Source organism: Peromyscus leucopus, chromosome X, assembly GCF_004664715.2.
Source record: "Peromyscus leucopus breed LL Stock chromosome X, UCI_PerLeu_2.1, whole genome shotgun sequence".
Classification (NCBI taxonomy): domain Eukaryota; kingdom Metazoa; phylum Chordata; class Mammalia; order Rodentia; family Cricetidae; genus Peromyscus; species Peromyscus leucopus.
The window spans coordinates 68,229,130-68,247,695 of NC_051083.1; the positions used below are offsets into that span (position 1 = coordinate 68,229,130).

The 18,566-nt window shown below is 37.2% G+C and overlaps 1 protein-coding gene across 1 annotated transcript in view; it reads left to right on the plus strand.

Annotated features, from left to right (window-relative positions):
- Sh3bgrl (SH3 domain binding glutamate rich protein like) overlaps positions 1 to 15,204 on the plus strand; it is an 80,025-nt gene extending 64,821 nt beyond the window's left edge. Inside the window, exons 3-4 of the mRNA XM_028855986.2 lie at positions 5,579 to 5,659; positions 12,888 to 15,204. Coding sequence (XP_028711819.1) covers positions 5,579 to 5,659; positions 12,888 to 12,920 — 114 coding nt within the window. The 3' untranslated portion in view covers positions 12,921 to 15,204. The remainder of the gene's footprint in view (positions 1 to 5,578; positions 5,660 to 12,887) is intronic.
- The last annotated feature ends 3,362 nt before the right edge of the window (positions 15,205 to 18,566 follow it).

Genomic DNA, 18,566 nt, shown 5'->3' on the forward strand with positions numbered 1-18,566 from the left:
AATGGCTAAAATGGGATGAAATGGAATTTTATCTAGCCATAATGAAAAACAAAGTCATGACATTTGCAAGAAACTAGTTGGAACTAGTAATTACTATTATTATTTTCTACTAAAAATAATTTTTTCAGCCAGGCAAGTTGGCACACACCTTTAATTTCATAACTTGGGAGGCAGAGAACGGCGGATCCCTGTGAGTTTGAAGCCAGCCTGGTCTACAGAATGAGTTCCAGGACAACCAGGGCTACACAGACACTCTCTGTCTCAAAATAATAATAACAACAACAATAATAATATTTTTCATACAATATATTCTGATCCATAGTTTCCCCTCCCCCCAATTCATTCCAGATCATCCTCATCTTCCCTCACATCTGGCTTCACCTTCTTTTTCTGACTTTTTAGAAAACAAACAGGCAAGTAAGAGACTAAGAGCACTAGAAACACACATATACAAACACACACACAATAAAAATGTAAAACCAGAAACCACAATATACAAGCAAAAGACCAGTAAGATTAAAAAAAATGTCTAAACTAAGTATTATAACACACACATGTGTGTGTGTAGATACAGGTCATAAACCAGACAAAAGACCCTGAAGAGGGGGGAAAGAACTTTTAAAGGGCATGTGTGGAGGGAATATAAATAGCAAAGAAGAAGGTGACTGTATCCATGAGACACAAAAGCAGAAGAGAACTAGTGGGTGGAGGAGGGGGGAGCAGGTTGGGGAAGGCAGGAGAGGAAGCAAAGCAACCAAAATGACATCTGAAAATCCCGTGATGTGAGGCTGGGGAAACGACTCAGTTAAGTTTTTACTGCACAAGCATGAGAACCCGAGTTCACCTCCCCAGTTTCCAGGTTAAAATGCTGGCCAAGGCAGAGCGTGCCTTTAATGTTCCAGGTTCGCTGGGAGACCCTGTTCCAAAGTGTAAGGTAGGGCACATCTGACAGTGACCTCTTCTTGCCTCTACACACATGTACACACGTGTATGCACACACACAAAATACATATAAACACACCCACAAATTCCATAATGAAATATTTTACTTTGTATACTCATTAAAATGCTAACCTTATATGTAGATTTATTAATTCAAAAGTAAAAAACATGGTATTTGTATTTTAATTAATTCTCTAGGGTCATCTGTGTCACAAATAGCAGGGTTTTATTTAAAAGGCTGAATGGTGTTTTACTGTGTACACATACTGAATTTTCTTTGTTTCCTTATCCCTTGCAGGGCACAGGCCGTTTCCATTTCTTGCCTCTTGTGACTAGTGCTGCAGTAAATATCCAATTGTAGCAATCTCTTTGACATTCTTGTTCTTTTTTTTTTTTTTTTTAATTTCATTCTTCGCTTTTTAAACCCGGCTCCTCTATAGGCCAGGCTGGCCCCAAACGCAGGCACTTCGCTTGCCTCCACTGTGAGTGCTACATACAGGTGTAAGACCGATACCCATAATGACCTCACTTCCTTTGGATATTTGCCTCAATGGGAGATTGCTGGGTCATGGCAGAGTTCCATTTTTTTTTTTTTTGAGACATGGCCTCTCTATTTAACCTTGGCTCTCCCAGAGCTTGCCATGTAGACCAGGCTGGCCTAAGGTAGTTCTATTTTTAACATTCCGAGGAACCTATATATATATGATTTCCATAAGGGTTGTAATAATTTATATTCACATGCAATAGTGGGGAAGGGTTTACTTACTCGTTATATTTTGTTTTTTTGAAAAACCTCATTCTTGGATGGTTAAAGGTGGTATTCCACTAGTTGTAATTTAGAATTCCTCAGTAATTCATTGTGATGGACTTTTTTTTTCATGAGCCTGATGGCATTTTGTAGATATTCATTTGAGTGTGTCTTAGGCAGGTATTTCAGCCCATTTTTAATTGAGTTAACTTGAATTTACATTTATTTGTATTTTTAGCTTTGGCAACTTCTGCATTTAAAGTCTCACAGCTTGGTGGAACACACACACACACACACACACACACACACACACACACTCCTCTAGTACTTATTTCTGTTTCATTTATATATTTTAATTTTTGTCATTTTTTCTTAAAATATACATACATTACTTGTCTTTGTTTAAGTTTAATGTTTGAAATTCTAGTCTATAGTAATGTCTTTTTTGGAGTGTGGTTTCCTATAAATTTTAACGCACGCATTGGTTTCTGTAACTAATGCTATAATGAAAGTATAGAAGCATTTCTCAAACTCTCATGATATTCCTTTATAGGTATATGCTATGCCTACCCCTAATGCCCGGCAAGTACTAATTATCATCATCTCTATAATTTTGTCTTTGGTAATGTTACGTAAATGGATTCCTACTGTATGTAGTCTTTTGATGCTGGCTTCTTTCAGTGAATTAGGTGTATTTGAGATCCAGGTTGTTGCCTGCACTAATACTTTGTTTCCCTCATACAGCTGAACAGTGGTATGTCATTATACAGATACTTCATTTAACCACTGTACATTGGTAGACAGTTTCATTGTTTCCAGATCTGAGCCATTGTAATTTTAAGTACTTTGAACATTTATTTTCTGATGTTTGTACGAATCCTAATTTTCATTTCCCAGCAGTGAATGCTGGGATTGTGTTTACTGCCAAACACAGTGATTGTATTTTTAATTTAGAAAGGATTTGGAATGTGTCTGGGTTGATTGTGCCATTTCACATTCTTGTTTAAGGGTTCCTGATATTCAGCCTTTCCCTTCAGCTCGTGGTTTTGTCAGAAGTTTTGTGTCTGTCTGTTCTTTTTCTACACTGCTGCATATTTCAGCCAGTATTATGCTGAAGCCCTGGACTACTTCTTAGCCCTATTGTAAGCCTTTTAAACCAATCCAAAATAGTTTGGTGTCTTGGTATCTTCTGGTCATTTTAATTTGCATTTATATAATGATCAAAATGATGGTGTCAACACATATTTTGTGCTTGTCATCCTTCTATCCTGTTTAAGTGTTTGTTTAGTCATTTTCTCAGATTTAAGTTTGTTTTACTACTGTTATTCCTTATGGTTTTTATGTGTTTTTAGATGTGAAATTTTACCACACACACGATTTACAATTATTTTCTTCCATGTTTTTGTTGTGGAATATTACTTTAACTATGTAAAGATGTTTTACGTTTGTTTCACCTTGCTTGCCTAAGGCACCTGATTGGTCTGATAAAAAGATGAACAGCCAATAACAAGGCAGGAGAGGGATAGGCGGGGAAAGAGGGCAGAAAAAATAAGTAGAAGGAGGAATTTAAGCTCAATAAAAATCGAGAATGAGAGAGAAAGAGAGGGAGACTCCAGAGGCCAGCCAGCCAGGCAGCAGCCTGCTGGCCAGATGTAGAGAAAGCAGGAAAGTAAGACATACAGAATGAAAGAAAGGTAAAAAGTCCAAGGCAAAATGTAGATGAAGAGAAACAGGTTCAAATAAATTATAAGCTAGTGGGACAAGAGTAAAGTAAGGCTGAGCATTCATAATTAATAATAAGTCTCCGTGTCATGGTTTGGGGGCTGGTGGTCCAAAAAAGCCTGCTACATGTTGTAATTTATCTTTTTATTCTCTTATTATTATCCTTCACAAAGCCAAATTTCCTTTGTGACTATGCAGGCTGTGAGGGAAAGAAAAGACTATCTGTTTTTAAAACAGAATCTCATATAGCCCTGGTTGGCCAAAAATAAATAAATAAAAACCCCCATATTACTATGTAGCTGATGGCCTTGAACTTCTGATCCTCCTGCCTCTACCTTCCAAATGCCAGTATGGCGCTGTATGTTCTGATATTTCTTGAGGTCCAAACTGTTAGGGTCATCCATGCCTTTTTTGTCCAGATCCAAGTGCTGGAAAGTAATGTCCTTGAAAGCAACCTTGTAAAGACGATCCATTGGTGAGGCATTGGTAAGCCCCTTGAGGCACATGAATGGTCAGGCCCCTCTCCTGAGGACCTCCAACTGCCAGGTTCCGCCCACAGAACACTCTAACTGCCATGACAGCCAGACCCAGCCTCTCCAGATGCAGGCAGCCAAGCTCAGGACTTGAAATCCCACCAATCCCCCACCCTGGAAATCTGCATCCTGGAAAATTCTGCCTCCAAAGAAATCCTATATAAACCCTGTCTTCTGCTCAGTTCTCTACTGCTTCTCACTGGAGCAGAGGCAGCCACGCCTCTTGTGTGAGGTTTGTTGTGTGGTGTGACTTTGTGGTATTCCTTGGCTCCCTACTGCTGGATACCTTTCCCCTCAGAGCTGTAACACCGTATTTTCTAGAGAAATCAGCAAGTTTTGAGAATCTCAGCTTTAACATATCAGCCAAAGTGTCAGTCTCTGAGTAAGTTTAGAAATCACACTAATCAAGGCAACATACAGAAAGTAGACATTTAACTATGTTTGCTGTTGATTACAAGTTACAACTGTAGACAAATCTACTTGCTACTTTTGGTGAAGGCTTAGTGGCTTAGGGCCAACTATGTAAATCTGAACCAAATTGAGACATGTCAAGATTCTATAGCCTCAGGGTTAAGGCTTCTTTTGCTCACATTTCAAGAACATTTCATTCTCTTTGCAAAGACAGCACAGTCTCACTGGTCTTCTGGCCTTACGTATATGTAGCTAATATTAGTTTTATTTCAGGCTGAGGAAATCATTATTAAATTCAGTAACAGAACAGAAATATGGAGAATTGGAATCCGTCTCCCACTGGAAATAAGCTATCTGCTGCTGAGAATGTTTGCTTTGGGTGGTGGAGGGAGGTGCAAGCAGATGTAAATCCTATGTGATGTGCAATAAACCATTCTGCATTTTCTGCCCCAAAGACCAGTGTATCCAAAAGCCCTCCCTCCCTTCCTCCTCTCCTCTTTGTATTTTGTTATTGTTTTTAATTGAAAATAGATTTTTTTCCAAACAATGCATGATTATATTTTCCCCTCCTGTGTCCTCTCCATATCCACACTCACCCAAATCCACACCCTTTCTTGCTGTCTATTGTTAGGAACCAAACAGTTACCTAAAACAGAATAGTAAAGTAAAATAAAATATGATTAAATAAAAACAAACAGACCAGAATAAGATAAGAGAAATAAACAAATGGAAAAAAGAGTCAAAGAAAAATCACAAGAAACACATATAGATGCAGAGATACACATATTTGCTCTCACAGAACTCTTTAAAAACTCAAAATGGAAATCTATCACAAAACTAACTTACTGGTATTTTTGGATTTTTTTCTTTTTGTCTCATAATGCTTTGTCTGGGCTTCCCCCCCCCCCCCGTTTTCTTTCTTTCTTTTTTCCTCCTAACTTTACAGGTCTTTTCTTTGGTTTTTGGGGGGACAGTGTTTCTCTGTGTAGCCCAGTCTGGTCTGAACTAGTGGTCCTTTTTCCTCAGCTTCTGAAGTTGGCATTACACACACATAGTCTCAGAAGCCTGCCTGTCTCTCTATTATTCCTTCTAGAATTTCAGCATTATGGAGCTTAGCGCCCAAGAAGACAGCAGATCTGTCAACCAGTCAAGTCATTGTGAGCACATCTTGTTCTGTGTTGGGTTGCAGACCGCTAATTCTTCTTGTCTTCTTTTCACACAGGACTATGATGCCTTCTTTGAAGCCCGAGAAAATAATGCGGTTTACGCCTTTTTAGGCTTGACAGCACCACCTGGTTCAAAGGTAGGATTCCTCTCTTTCCTTCATTGTTGACTGTCTTGTTGCTGCTGTTTTTTAGCCAGTAAAAGTTCTCCCTGTTAAATATTCAGATTAAGTCTAGAGGAGTATGTGTTCTATGTACACTTAATCCTTCATAGTGTAGACGAATGTGCATAGAACACACTGTGTAGGCAGGAAGTAGAGTATTAAGTGGAACTTCTCCATCAAGCTGCCTGAGGCAGCAGATGTATATATCCATTCTCAAATAAGAGATTGTCAACATTAAACCTCCATTACTGCAGCTGTCATGCACAGATCTACGTGGGCATCAAGCATCTCAGTTTATGATCATCTCCTTTGCAGCATTTATTAGCTGTGTGTGAGAGTAAATGATAGAGTTAGCTCTTTGAGTATGATAAGAACATTCGAGTTACAAAACGGGTCACTAAATTGCCAGCTAAATTTGGTATTTTGTTCCTTGCCAAGAAAAATTAATTTTTCAAGTGACAGTGTTCCCAGGGGAGCCCAAATAAAGAAGGAAAGCAAAGCAAAATTGCCTGTCCAGTGAAATGCCCCAAAGCTATGGACTTGAAGTAGACCTTTGTCTTTTCCATTTGCTCTTTTTCCTACCAGCTCATTTAATCAAAATATGTTTCCTCTGTGGCACGAATCTGTGTTCCACTCTTAACAATAGATTTTATGTTCAGCAGTTTATTTAAACTCTAGTTCCTTCTTCAATATTGAGAACCTATAATACCATCTACGTTTTCCCCAAACAGGGTTTGTAAATATGTTTGTCTCACTATGAAGTTCTCCCTCCTTGTCAAACATTCCTTTCCCATGGATAAATGTTATATTTTAGGCTTTGTAAAAACTGAATCAAGTCAAAAGGAAAGTGGGGTTTTTTTGTTTAAATAATTAGTGAGACCCAAGTTAAGCCATTGAATTTAATGCAGATCAGAGGGAGTGCCAAAAAAGACAGTCTGTTTCCTTTGACTGATGACTTTCCCCCTTCAATTAAAGTTAGAATTCATTCACTCACCAAATATTTATCAGTTGTTGTTTGGCTCTTTTTTGGGGGGTGGGCACCACCCAGCTCCCAGATAAATCACACATAAAGTCTTATACTTAATTATGAATACCCGACCTTAGCTTGGCTTAGTTTCTAGCCAGCTTTCCTTAACTTATCTCATCTACCTTTTTTCTCTGGACTTTTCCCATTCTCCTACTTCTGTAAGTCTTACTCTTACTCTGTGGCTTGCTGTGTAGCTGGGTGGCTGGCCCCTGGAGTCCTCCTCCTCTGGATACTTCCTGATCTGTTCTCTCTCCAGATTTCTCCCTCTGTATATTCTCTCCCTGCCAGCCTGGCCTATCCTTTCTCCTGCTTTGCTATTGGCCAGTTCTTTATCAGACCACCAGGTGTTTTAGACAGGCACAGTAACACAGCTTCACAGAGTTAAGCAAATGCAGCATAAACAAAAGTAACACACCTTAAAATATTTTTCTGCAGTTGTGAAACACTGAAATTAATGGTGGAAAAACATAAAGTGTGATGTAATCCTTATAGACTTCTTAGAACCTAGTGAGTGTATATGTGCAAAAGATTATATAGTAAATGTGTATATAAGTAATTTTAATTCAATACTATGGTAAATTCTACACAACTATCACAAATAAAGTGCTGTAGGCATTCAGGAACGTAATCATGATTTCTTATTGAGGACATTAGAGACATTTTCAGTAGAAGGGTCATATTTGAGCTGTTGGAAATTTGCAAAATACTAAAATGACACTAAGTCATTTTTCCTAGGGACAACGATTAAAAGCACTGCATGGGGCACATAGCTGCACATGGTAGTCTTCCATTGAGGGAACAGAGTGTAGTCCAGTGTGGCTTCAGAATAGGGAGGGCATTTATTAACTGTGTGTGAGAGTAAATGAGAGTCAGCATTTACATTAAACAAAGGGTACAGTGTTAGGAGGCTGAAGATTGGCTCAGAAGCTGGAGACCAGGTTATGATTGCTGTATCTGGTAGCTTCACCTCTATCTGTTAGGCACCCAAGGTCACCGGAAAATCCGGGAAGGCAATGGTGTGGGTTTTGTTTTATCGTTTGCTTGTTCATTTGTTTGTCACTGTTTCACTTTGTCCCTAGCTAGTTTGGAACTCGCTGTGTAGATCAGGCTGGTCTCATATTGATATTGATCTGCCATCCTCTGCCTCATGTGTATGCATTGCCACATTGAATGCTGGTATGGTTATTTCAGTATTTTAAGATATGGTTTAATTTAACTTAATCTACATATTTTCCTTTATTTTCCATTCTTACTTTGAGACAGGATCTTATCCCAGTCAGCCTTGATCCTTCCCTGGTGATGAGATTACATATCCACTTTGCTACAAAAATTTGTCTTAAAATACTAAATTTAGTAGGAGTTCACAGCTATGCACTGTGAACATTAGAGGGATGCTATTTTATAGCCAGATTTCTACTTTAGGATGTTTTAGGAGTCCACAAAAACAATGGAGAGGGCCTTAAGGTGAAACAGCTTTAACAAAGAGAATGCTGGATTGAGAAGGCAAGAAGCAGAATCACATTATAAGCTTTGACAATTAACAAGATGCTTGTTCATCTTAGAACTGGAATGGGCTACAGGTCTTCTTGAGCTTTCAGCCTGTGATAAAACAAACTTACAAACTTAGCAGGGAGGGGGAGTTAGTCTTGAAAATGAGAAGGCACAATGTCTTCTGGTGTGATTGGTGGGCACAAGGAAAGGATTACAAACAGATGTTAATATGAGGGAAGGCTGCAGAAGTTCATATTTGAAGGTATTCTTCCTTCAGTGTGAGTGGGAAGAGCAATTGCCTGTGAATCCTGAGGAAAACTGAAATTACCTGTGAGGCTTGAGAAGAATTTTGGAACATTAGAATTATGAGGGGAATTGGAAGGATTCTGTTTTTGAAGATAAGCCAAGGGGTAGGCTGTGATCATGAGTGGAAGTGAGAATCCAACTCAGGCCAGAAAGTGTGAGGTCACAGTGCAGTTATTTGGTTTCTTATTATGGCTTTTTCTGTCATTATTTAAACCCAGAAGAAGGAATAAAATACAGTAGCACTGGATATTATGAAGGGTTGGTTAAAGGAAATTAATATATTGGGTTAACAAAAAGACATCTGGAGTGGATTGATTAAAGAGAAACTTTGAATGTTGGCACATTTTCCCAAGACTAAAAGTGATCAGTTTGATTTATGAAGACTATTTTTCTATTCTGGTCACTTTTTTTTAGTGACAACCACCATGGTATTATATCTGTAAGAAAGACTTAGCTGAATAAAAAGTGTACCAGATAAGAAATTCACATAGTAGTGGATGGAGAAATGGCTCAGCAGTTAAGGACACTTACTGCTCTTCCAGAGGACCTGGGTTTGGTTTCCAGCATACACTGTCAGGTGGCTCACAAGCAGATGTTACTCTAGCTCCACACCTCTGGCCTCTGAGGGCAACTGCACTCATTTACATGTGTGCACATACTCACATGCAGACACACACACACACACACACACACACACCTACACATAGAATTAAAAAAAATAAAAATAAATCTTACCAAAAAGAAATTCAGGTAGTTAATCCATATTGGAAAAGTATACTGAAAGTAAATGAAATGTAGTAAAATAAGATGCAATTGTAGTAAAATGTGAAATTAGTAAAAGTAAAACAAAATGGTAAGACTCTGTGCTGGGAAAGTATATTGAAACCATACTTTTGGCAGAATAAGCTGTTATTCTTCTTTGAAAATGAGAAAAGCAAATATTTGTCAAGAAACTCAAGAATATTACTCTACTCCTTAACCCAGAAATTTCACACTGAGCATTATATAGTCTGATGAAGTAATCTTAGATTTAGAAATGACTTTATGAATAAAAGTATGAATAAGAATATAATCAATAATGTCAAACTTTTGGAGATAAGTTAAATGTTTCAAAGGAGCATCAACTAAATTAATTCGTCAATGAAACTTATGGAATAAAATATGAGAATCATATAATTTAAACATACATTTTATGTATATGTCTGTTATCTATAATATTGGAAACAAATGGCCAACAATAGAGCCAACAAAAAAACTACTAGTCCATTTAGTGAGCTCATGTTGACATTTAAAAATATATCTCGGCTTCCTCTTATACAGTCTCATTTTCTATAGTTCTGTCCACTCTAGTCTGGAATCACTAATTGGAAATTCTAGAACAAACAACGTATGTCTTTTTGTCAATCTGAATAGTGTGATGAAATCCCTCACCATCCCAGTCCATTCCATACAGGATCTCAATTGCCCTTTTGCCTGGCACATCGGTCTGTAGGCACCACATGCCCAATGGCAGTAGAGAAGGAGGGAACCACAGTCACATAACTTTAACTAGAGACTATTGTTATAACGTACTATTATTAGTTATTGTTGGTAGTTTCTAACTATGCTTTTTTATGAGTTTATAAGAAAAAATCCATACTAACTAGGATGTCTGTGGTTTTAGGTGTCCGCTGGAAGTTGGAATATCTCCTGTATTGATAAGAGGGAGCTATTGTAGCTTATGACAGAAATATATGAAAATGAATTATAGATTTGTTTCTACTGGATAATTCTCTAATTCTATTCAAAACCTATGCATAGGACAAAAAGGAGCCTGGAAGGAATAGTAGCCAATAGAAATGACGTTCTCTCGTTCCTTATTTTCCAAATAACTAATAGTGCATACCCTTTAAAATGATTGGAAACGAATGCAGTAGAAAGCTTGCTACCTAAAAGAACTGCACTGAAAGTATTTCAATAAAGCATGTTCTTGTGGAAGACAGATCTGCTTTGTTATCCCTTCTGCATACTTGGTGTACTTAAGAGGAAAGAGGTACTACTAATTTCCTGTCTTTTTTTTTAATTCAAAAGTATTTCTTAGCACCAGCGGTTCTTACTTTGTAGTGAAAGTGATGACTTTAAGATAGGAAATAATAAAGTAGTTTAGACTCTGATGGAAAAGTAAATCCAGTGATACTTGTCTTTAAGGAGAAACTGATTGGGCTGCAAAAGGCTCTTGCAGTAACCTGTTAACATAGTTGAGAGTTACAGTTCGAAAAAGGTTTTCATTAATTTTGTCTGATTCATTATGTGGTGGAAAGTGGCCATGGAATCTGCCTCAGCTGTGGTATGTGAAACAATCCTATTTTCATTGAAAATAATCCATCCAAGAGATTACTAACCAAGATTAATAACACCTGACTTTGGACTTAGTTCCAGTCAAGAGGAGAAAAAGAAGAAAGAACTGATGCCTGTAATGAGTCGCGCACCGGGCTGCACATTTTGTATATATCCCTTTTCATCTTTTTGACCTTACGTCACTTTTATGAGCAAAGTGTCTGTAAATAATTCTACAGAAGAAACTGATACTCAAATAACTTACTTTGTTCAAGAATACACAATAGAGTGGCACAGCTGGGATCTGAATCCTGAATTACTTAGCTCAAAATCTGTGCAGGTATAGGATGAAGTTTGTATTTTATTCTTTTTAAAATTAGGATTTTATCATTATTATTGGTGTGTGTGTGTGTGTGTGTGTGTGTGTGTGTGTGTGTGTGTGTGTGTGTGATGAGAGGGCGCATTAGTACCACAGTGCACATGTGTAGACAAAAGGAGTGAGTTCCAGGATGTGAACTCAGATCATCAGGCTTGCATCATGGACAGCATGCACCTTTGCCTGCTGAGCTGCCTCACTGGTCCTACATTATATTTTATTCTTAAAGTTAAATATGAACTTGCTCTGTAGACCAGGCTGATCTCGAACTCAGAGAGCTCCACCTGCCTCTGCCTCTCCTGAGTGCTGAGATTAAACACGCCTGGTTATATGATGCATTCTAATGGACAGTTATCTAGAATGTAGAATACCCTTTTGTTTTAGATGCCCATCTCAGTAATTTCTTTCATTAGGAAAGACAGAGTGTGACTATGCAAGCTAGGCTGTTTCCCAATACTGCTCACTCAAAAGTGATGTGCACTTATGTGAAGTACTCAAAAGTGATGTGCATTTACGTGAAGAAACACTTGACAAGGATAGATACGTTATTATGTAACTGCTTCTCCAATTTCATGTGCTAGTTTTTATTTAGAGTTTTGTTTAATTTTTTAAGTATTTTGATAATTTCATACAACTATATGATGTATTTTGATCATATTTACCCCATTCCCTTGTCTCCCTCTCCCTGAACCTCTTCTTTCTATACAATTCCACTATTAGTTCTATGCCTTGTGTGTGACTCATTGAATTTCAAAAGGGGTTGCTGATATGAACATAGATGGGGAGCATACACCATTTAAGAAAATACCTTCCTTCACCCTCAGCAACTGTTAACTGCAAACATTGATGGTTAACTGCCGATATCTTCTCAAGGATGGATGGGGCCTCATAAGCCCCTCTCTTAATTCCATGAAGGAATGTTGTCAGACTCCCGTCTTCTATAGGTAACCACCCTGTGAGTTCATGAGAGGAGTGCAAAGGTCGTGATGTACCTAAAAGACATACCTCCCAATCCTTTTGCTCTTTTTTTCCCCACTCTCTTTTCCAAGGTGATTTTTCACACTTGGAGGGGTTGCTACAGATGTCTCATTTATGCCTGAGCATTCAACAGTCATTTTCCTTAGTAATTTTACAAGTTATTAACTGCTGTGCATTGCAAAAAGAAGCTTCTCTGACCAAGTTTATAAGCAACACTAATTATATGCTCATAAACACAAACATTTAGAAGGGAATTTGATGAATACAACATAACCACTTAGCGAAACAGTAGTAGGCTCTTCCTAATACCTGTGACCTCCCGGCCCATGGCTTTTTACCAGGATCACAGCCAGATATGAATTTCCTCTTGTGGAGCTGGCTTCCAGTCCAATCAGAAAGCTGTTGCTAACCCCCCATAAAAGTCACGCCGTCATTTTACCGGTGGTCCCATCTTGCCTGGAGAGCTGGTTGGTATACAGAATCCACAGCTGAGTAAGAATTTAATGCCTATTCTCTCCCAGCAGCCTCTATAGCACTTTCTGTCACGATGAAAGCTTCTGCTAATTATTTGAAAGCCTTTTTTCCTCTAGAAATAATTACCGTGCTTTTGAATAATCTTAGTAATTTGAACAAATTTATTTTAACCAAGATGCATAGGAGTATCTGCCTTCTGACATTTAAACGTATGTTTTGTTTGTTTTTTATTCCAGGAAGCAGAAGCCCAGGCAAAGCAGCAAGCTTGAATGTTATGTGTTCTTCCTTCAGCATCTTGAAAAATAACGTATCTCCATTGCTTTTATAAAACTCCTGGCTTCAAAAGAAATAGGCTTAAATGTTGAAATAATAGATTAGTTGATGTGCTCGCATGCAAACAAGCATAATAAAAATGTGAACATGGTGGTGAGAAAAGTGAGAGATGAAGTTAAAACTAAGTAGATATCATAGAATAGGATTGTTATCTGCCAAGATATCTTATGTTCTGTAAGGATTTTACAAAAAACCATATGCTTCTTTTTTGATATTACTGTGTAGTGTAAGGATATCTTCATTGCAACTTTGAGGAATTAAAAGAGGAGAAAGAGAGAGAGAAAGAAAGAAACTCTTATTCCGGAATTGCCTCATTAACTTTAGTGAACATGAATATTTTGATGTGATGTTACTGTTGCTGAAATGTATTTGCAGGTTATGTTTTTGATATGTTAGACATTGTAATTTCCTATGGTGATTGTGACATTCTCATTCTTACATAGGAGCAACTTATATGCTCCGAACCACAAATTTTCCAGGCTTCTAGATGTAACCTTTCATTGCATATTCAGTGATCAAAATAGTTGATTTCCCATAAGAAAATCATTGAATGCATTCTACTGACAGACTCCTTATCTACTTATACAGTTATAACAGAATCATGCTTCTAAATTGCTTGCCTCAGTAAAAAAATATGGACATGTCAGTCATGGAAAGAAGATTGCAATTAATTTTAAACTGGCCCTTCTTGCAAAGAGCTCAGGCTTTTAATTAACCATTATACAATATTGCCTCTCATTGTTAAAGATTTACTTTCCTTTGGTGTTTGCTAAAAGAAATCTTAGTGGCTCCCTTCTCCTGCTTTAACATAGCTGGTGATCATGAATGCCACTGTCCCCTGATAGCTGAACTTTTTAGACAGATTGTGTAAACACATTAGTCCAAGTGGAAAGAATTGCTAGCATGCTTTGATTTTGTCAGAAAGCACAAGTACCAAAGAAAAGGAACAACTTTTGAAATATTTTGAAAATAAGCATGACCCAAATCACTTAACCAGAAGATATTGATATTGTACCTTTGTCTTGTATTACTTTATTTTTCAAAGCAATCACCTTTTACTTCAAATGACTGTATCATATCTGCTGTTTGCAAGACTGTACTCTGCAAAAATCAAGCATATAATGAAGCCATAGCTTTGTTTACTGAAATTCAAACTTGATTTGATGCTTTCAAATAAATGTTTTTAGAAATTATGTGTTACTGGACTCTAAATAATATACAGTAATTTTGATGAGTAATTGTTATAGTTGGTTGGAAAGGAGAAAACAAAAAAACAAAACAAACAACAAACAATTTGAAGGCAATTTCTCAGTGTTTTAGTGACCTGAATTTTAGACTATGTATTGGAGTTGAAAGTATTCCATTTTTTTTAATCTTACAAAAATATTTCTGAGAGAACCCTGTTGAAAACAGAGTGCTTTTAATGGATTCTGGAGTGAGCAAACTAATTTTAGCTATTATATTTTCTTTAACATTGCTAAATGCAGCAGGTGATTCTTGTAATATGAACAATTTAACTTTTGTTTTGTATTAAATAATACTGTTTCAGACAGGCATTATTCAAAACTAGATGCATTGGTTGATGTTTCTATCAATGGGATAATGCCCTGAAATCAACTTAAATCTGTAGATGTAAAGTAAAAATTTGGATTGAATCTTCTTCAATTAAAGTATTTCATTTTGTCAACTGAGAAACATGCCTGATCGATGAAAAGGAAATACAATTCAGAGGATTAAGATGAGTTTTGAAAGAAACTCCACAGTTTGTGCCTGGGAAATAAAATTCTTGATTTTTTTTTATATTATGTTTGGCATATTTGTGTTAACAAATCAGACTTGGTAATTTGGTAATTTCACATTTTGGAGCTCATTTGCCTTTTAGAATTTTTGATTTTCAGAAAGTCCATTTTCACAAAACACTATAAATTGTTAATTGTGGTGTTAAAGGCAAACATTTCTTTGGGAATCTGATCATAGGTGAATAAAGAATTTTGAAACAAGGATCGTTTGGATTGGGAAAGACTTAAGTAAATACAGGGAGTTTGGGTGAAATCAGATTTTATTCATTATGTAAAAAGGAAAAAAATACAGTAGAATTCACATGGATTTTGTTAATCACTTGTTGGTGTTTAAAATACACCAAGTTCGTCATTAATCCTTTTCTATGTAACACAGATACTTCTTTTCTTCTGATGAATTCCAATAAAACCAATTAAGCGATTCCTGTTTGATTAATTTGAATCTTCTGGTCTTCTGCCCTCTTCCACAATTCCTGTTTCTGAATCTTACTAGGCATCCTGCTGTAACTAAGCTTTGCCTTCCTATACATGAAGAGGAACCATTCTTGGGGTTAGGGAGGTGACTCAGTTTTAGGGCACATAGGACTCTTCCAGAGAAACTGTTCTGTTTCCAGCACACACATGCAGCTCGCAACTGTCAGCAACTACAGTTTCAGGGCATCTGCTGCCCTCTTCTGGCCTCTACCGGCCCTAGGCATGCACACAGTACACCAACAAACATTCATACGCATAAAATAATATTTTTGAGCAATTCCTTAAATGTCTTTCAGCCATCTGAGTTTCCTCTGTTGAGAATTCTCTGTCTAGTTCTGTAGCCCATTTCTCAATTGGACTGTTGGTCGTTTGATGTCTAATTTCTTGAGTTCTTTATATATTCTGGATATCAGTCCTCTGTCACCTGTGGGGTTGGTGAAGATCTTTTCCCATTCTGTAGGCTGTCGCTTTGCCTTGTTGATCGTATCCTTCGCTCTACAAAAGTTTCTCAGTTTCAAGAGGTCCCATTGATTGATTGTTTCTCTCAGTGCCTGTGATACTGGTGTTATATTTAGGAAATGATCTCCTATGCCAATGCGTTCAAGACTACTTCCTACTTTCTCTTCTGGCAGGTTCAGAGTAGCTGGATTTATGTTGAGGTCCTTGATCCACTTGAACTTAAGTTTTGTGCACGGTGACAGATATGGATCTATTTGCAGCCTTCTACACGTTGATATCCAGTTATGCCAGCACCATTTGTTGAAGATGCTTTCTTTTTTCCATTGTACCCTTTTGGCTTCTTTGTCAAAAATTATATGTTCATAGGTGTGTGGGTTAATGTCAGGGTCTTCAATTCAATTCCATTGGTCCACATGTCGGTTTTTATGCTAATACCAAGCTGTTTTTATTACTGTAGCACTATAGTAGAGCTTGAAGTCAGGGATTGTGATGCCTCCAGAGGTTGTTTTATTGTACAGGATTCTTTTGGCTATCCTGGGTTTTTTGGTTTTCCATATGAACCAAAGGCTGAGGGGCCCCCAACTGGATCAAGCCCTCTGAATAGGTGAGACAGTCGATTGGCTTGATCTGTTTGGGAGGCATCTAGGCAGTATAACCATGTCCTGTGCTCATTGCATGAGTTGGCTGTTTGAAACCTGGGGCTTATGCAGGGACGCTTGGCTCAGTCCGGGAGGAGGGGACTGGACCTGCCTGGACTGGGTCTATCAGGTCGATCCCAGTCCTCTGGGGAGGCTTTGCCCTGGAGGAGGTGGGAATGGGGGGTGGGCTGGGGGGAAGGGGAGGGGGGCAGGAAGGGAGAGAACAAGGGAATCTGTGGCTGTTATGTAGAAGTGAATAGTATTGTAAATAAAATTTTTTAAAAAATAATATTTTTGAGCCGGGCGGTGGTGGTGCACGCCTTTAATCTCAGCACTTGGGTGGCAGAGCCAGGCGGATCTTTGTGAGCTCGAGTCCAGCCTGGTCTACAGAACGAGAGCCAGGAAAGACACAAAGCTACACAGAGAAACCCTGTCTCGAAAAACCAAAAAAAAAAAAAAAAAAAAAAAAAAAAAAAAAATTTTAAAAAAAGAATATTTTTGAAAGAGTAACCATTCTGTTAATGTAATTATTATTTTGCTGCAATTGTTTTTTTTTAACATGTTCATTGAGATACTTTATATACTTAGAATTTACCCAGTTAAAAATATAAAATTCCGTGGCTTTTGCCACGGAATGTGTGAAAGACTTCAACATCCGACATCCTTGCCTATTAGTTCTTACTCCCTCAGCAATGCGCAACCAGAAATTTAATTTTGAACTGTATGGACTTAATAGTTCTGCAAGTATCACATAAATGGAACCATAAAGCGTTTGATTTTGGGTTAATGGTTCCTTTGGTTACCATGCTTTTGAATTTCATCTATGCTGCATCATGTAGTAAGTCATTGGGGAATACAGCATCCATTTTTATATTGTCAAGTAATATTCCATTGTATAGCTAGAACCACATTTTTGCTTCATAAATCATGTGGTGTATATTTTACATGTATCCATCTTTGTTTATCATGCATAATACTATGAGTGCAAAGGTACATTTTTGTTTGAGCACCTGCCTTCAATTCTTTTGCATATATGTGCAGATGTGGTTTGTGTGGTAGTTCCGTTTAACAATTTGAGTAACTACCAAATATTTTCAAATGATCTTTACTATTTTATATTCCTACTAGCAGCGTGTGAACTTAGTAAATTCCCTAATGCTGGGGAAAAGTTTGTTGTTTTATCTTTCTTTTTATTATAGCCATTGTAGATGCTAGTATATGGCATCTTATTAGAGCTATGGCTTATATTTCTTTAGTGGCAAAATATGTGGACCATCCTTCTATACAGTTATGGCTGTATGTATATCTTTTTTGGAAAAACGTCTTTTCCAGTCCTCTGTTTAATTTTGATGTCTTTATTCTTGGATTATAATAATTTCTTCTATAATAAGATTACTTGTCTATCATTGTAGACATGATTTGAAATGTTATTTTTCCATTCCATGGGTTTTTAAATTTCATTTCTTGAAGGTGGATATTTGAAGTTCAAGTCTTTAATTTTTAAGTCAGTCAGTTTACATATGTTGATCTTTTATTTCTTTCGCTATTGCTATTATAACTAAGGGGACAATACTAAACCAAGTTCATGATGATACTATTTCTATATTTTCATGGAATACTTTTATGTTGTGCTTTGAACACTTATATGTGTGATATGTTTTGAATTACTTTTTCTGTATGATAGAATATAAATTCAAGGCCATTTTATTTTGCATGTGGATTTTCAGTTGTCCAAGCACCATTTGCAAAAAAAAAAAAACAAAACAAAAAAACCTTTTTATCCTTAATAGAATTTTCCTGACTTTTGTTAAAGCTGAGGTAACAATAAGAATATATTTTTTAAAAGTTATTCCTACAAGTTATGTAATTATGTAGCATTATGTTTTATTATGGTGTTCAAGAAACTGAATGCTGTGTAGTGTGGAATGATCAAGCTAATTAATATAACTATCACCTTAAAATTCATTCTTCCGTCATAACTGTAACTTCACTGTTTTCCCCAGATCTTTCTTGCCATGCCTTCCACCACCACCTCCCAGCCTCTGGTAACAGCCATTCTCCTGCAGGCCTATGCATTTGATTGTTTTAGATCCACATATAATTGAAAACATGCAGTGCATAGTTTTCCGTACCTGCTTTCTTTCCCTCAGCTCATCCATGCTAATGAGAATGACGATTTCCTTCTTTTTAAAGACTGAATAGTTTTGCATTG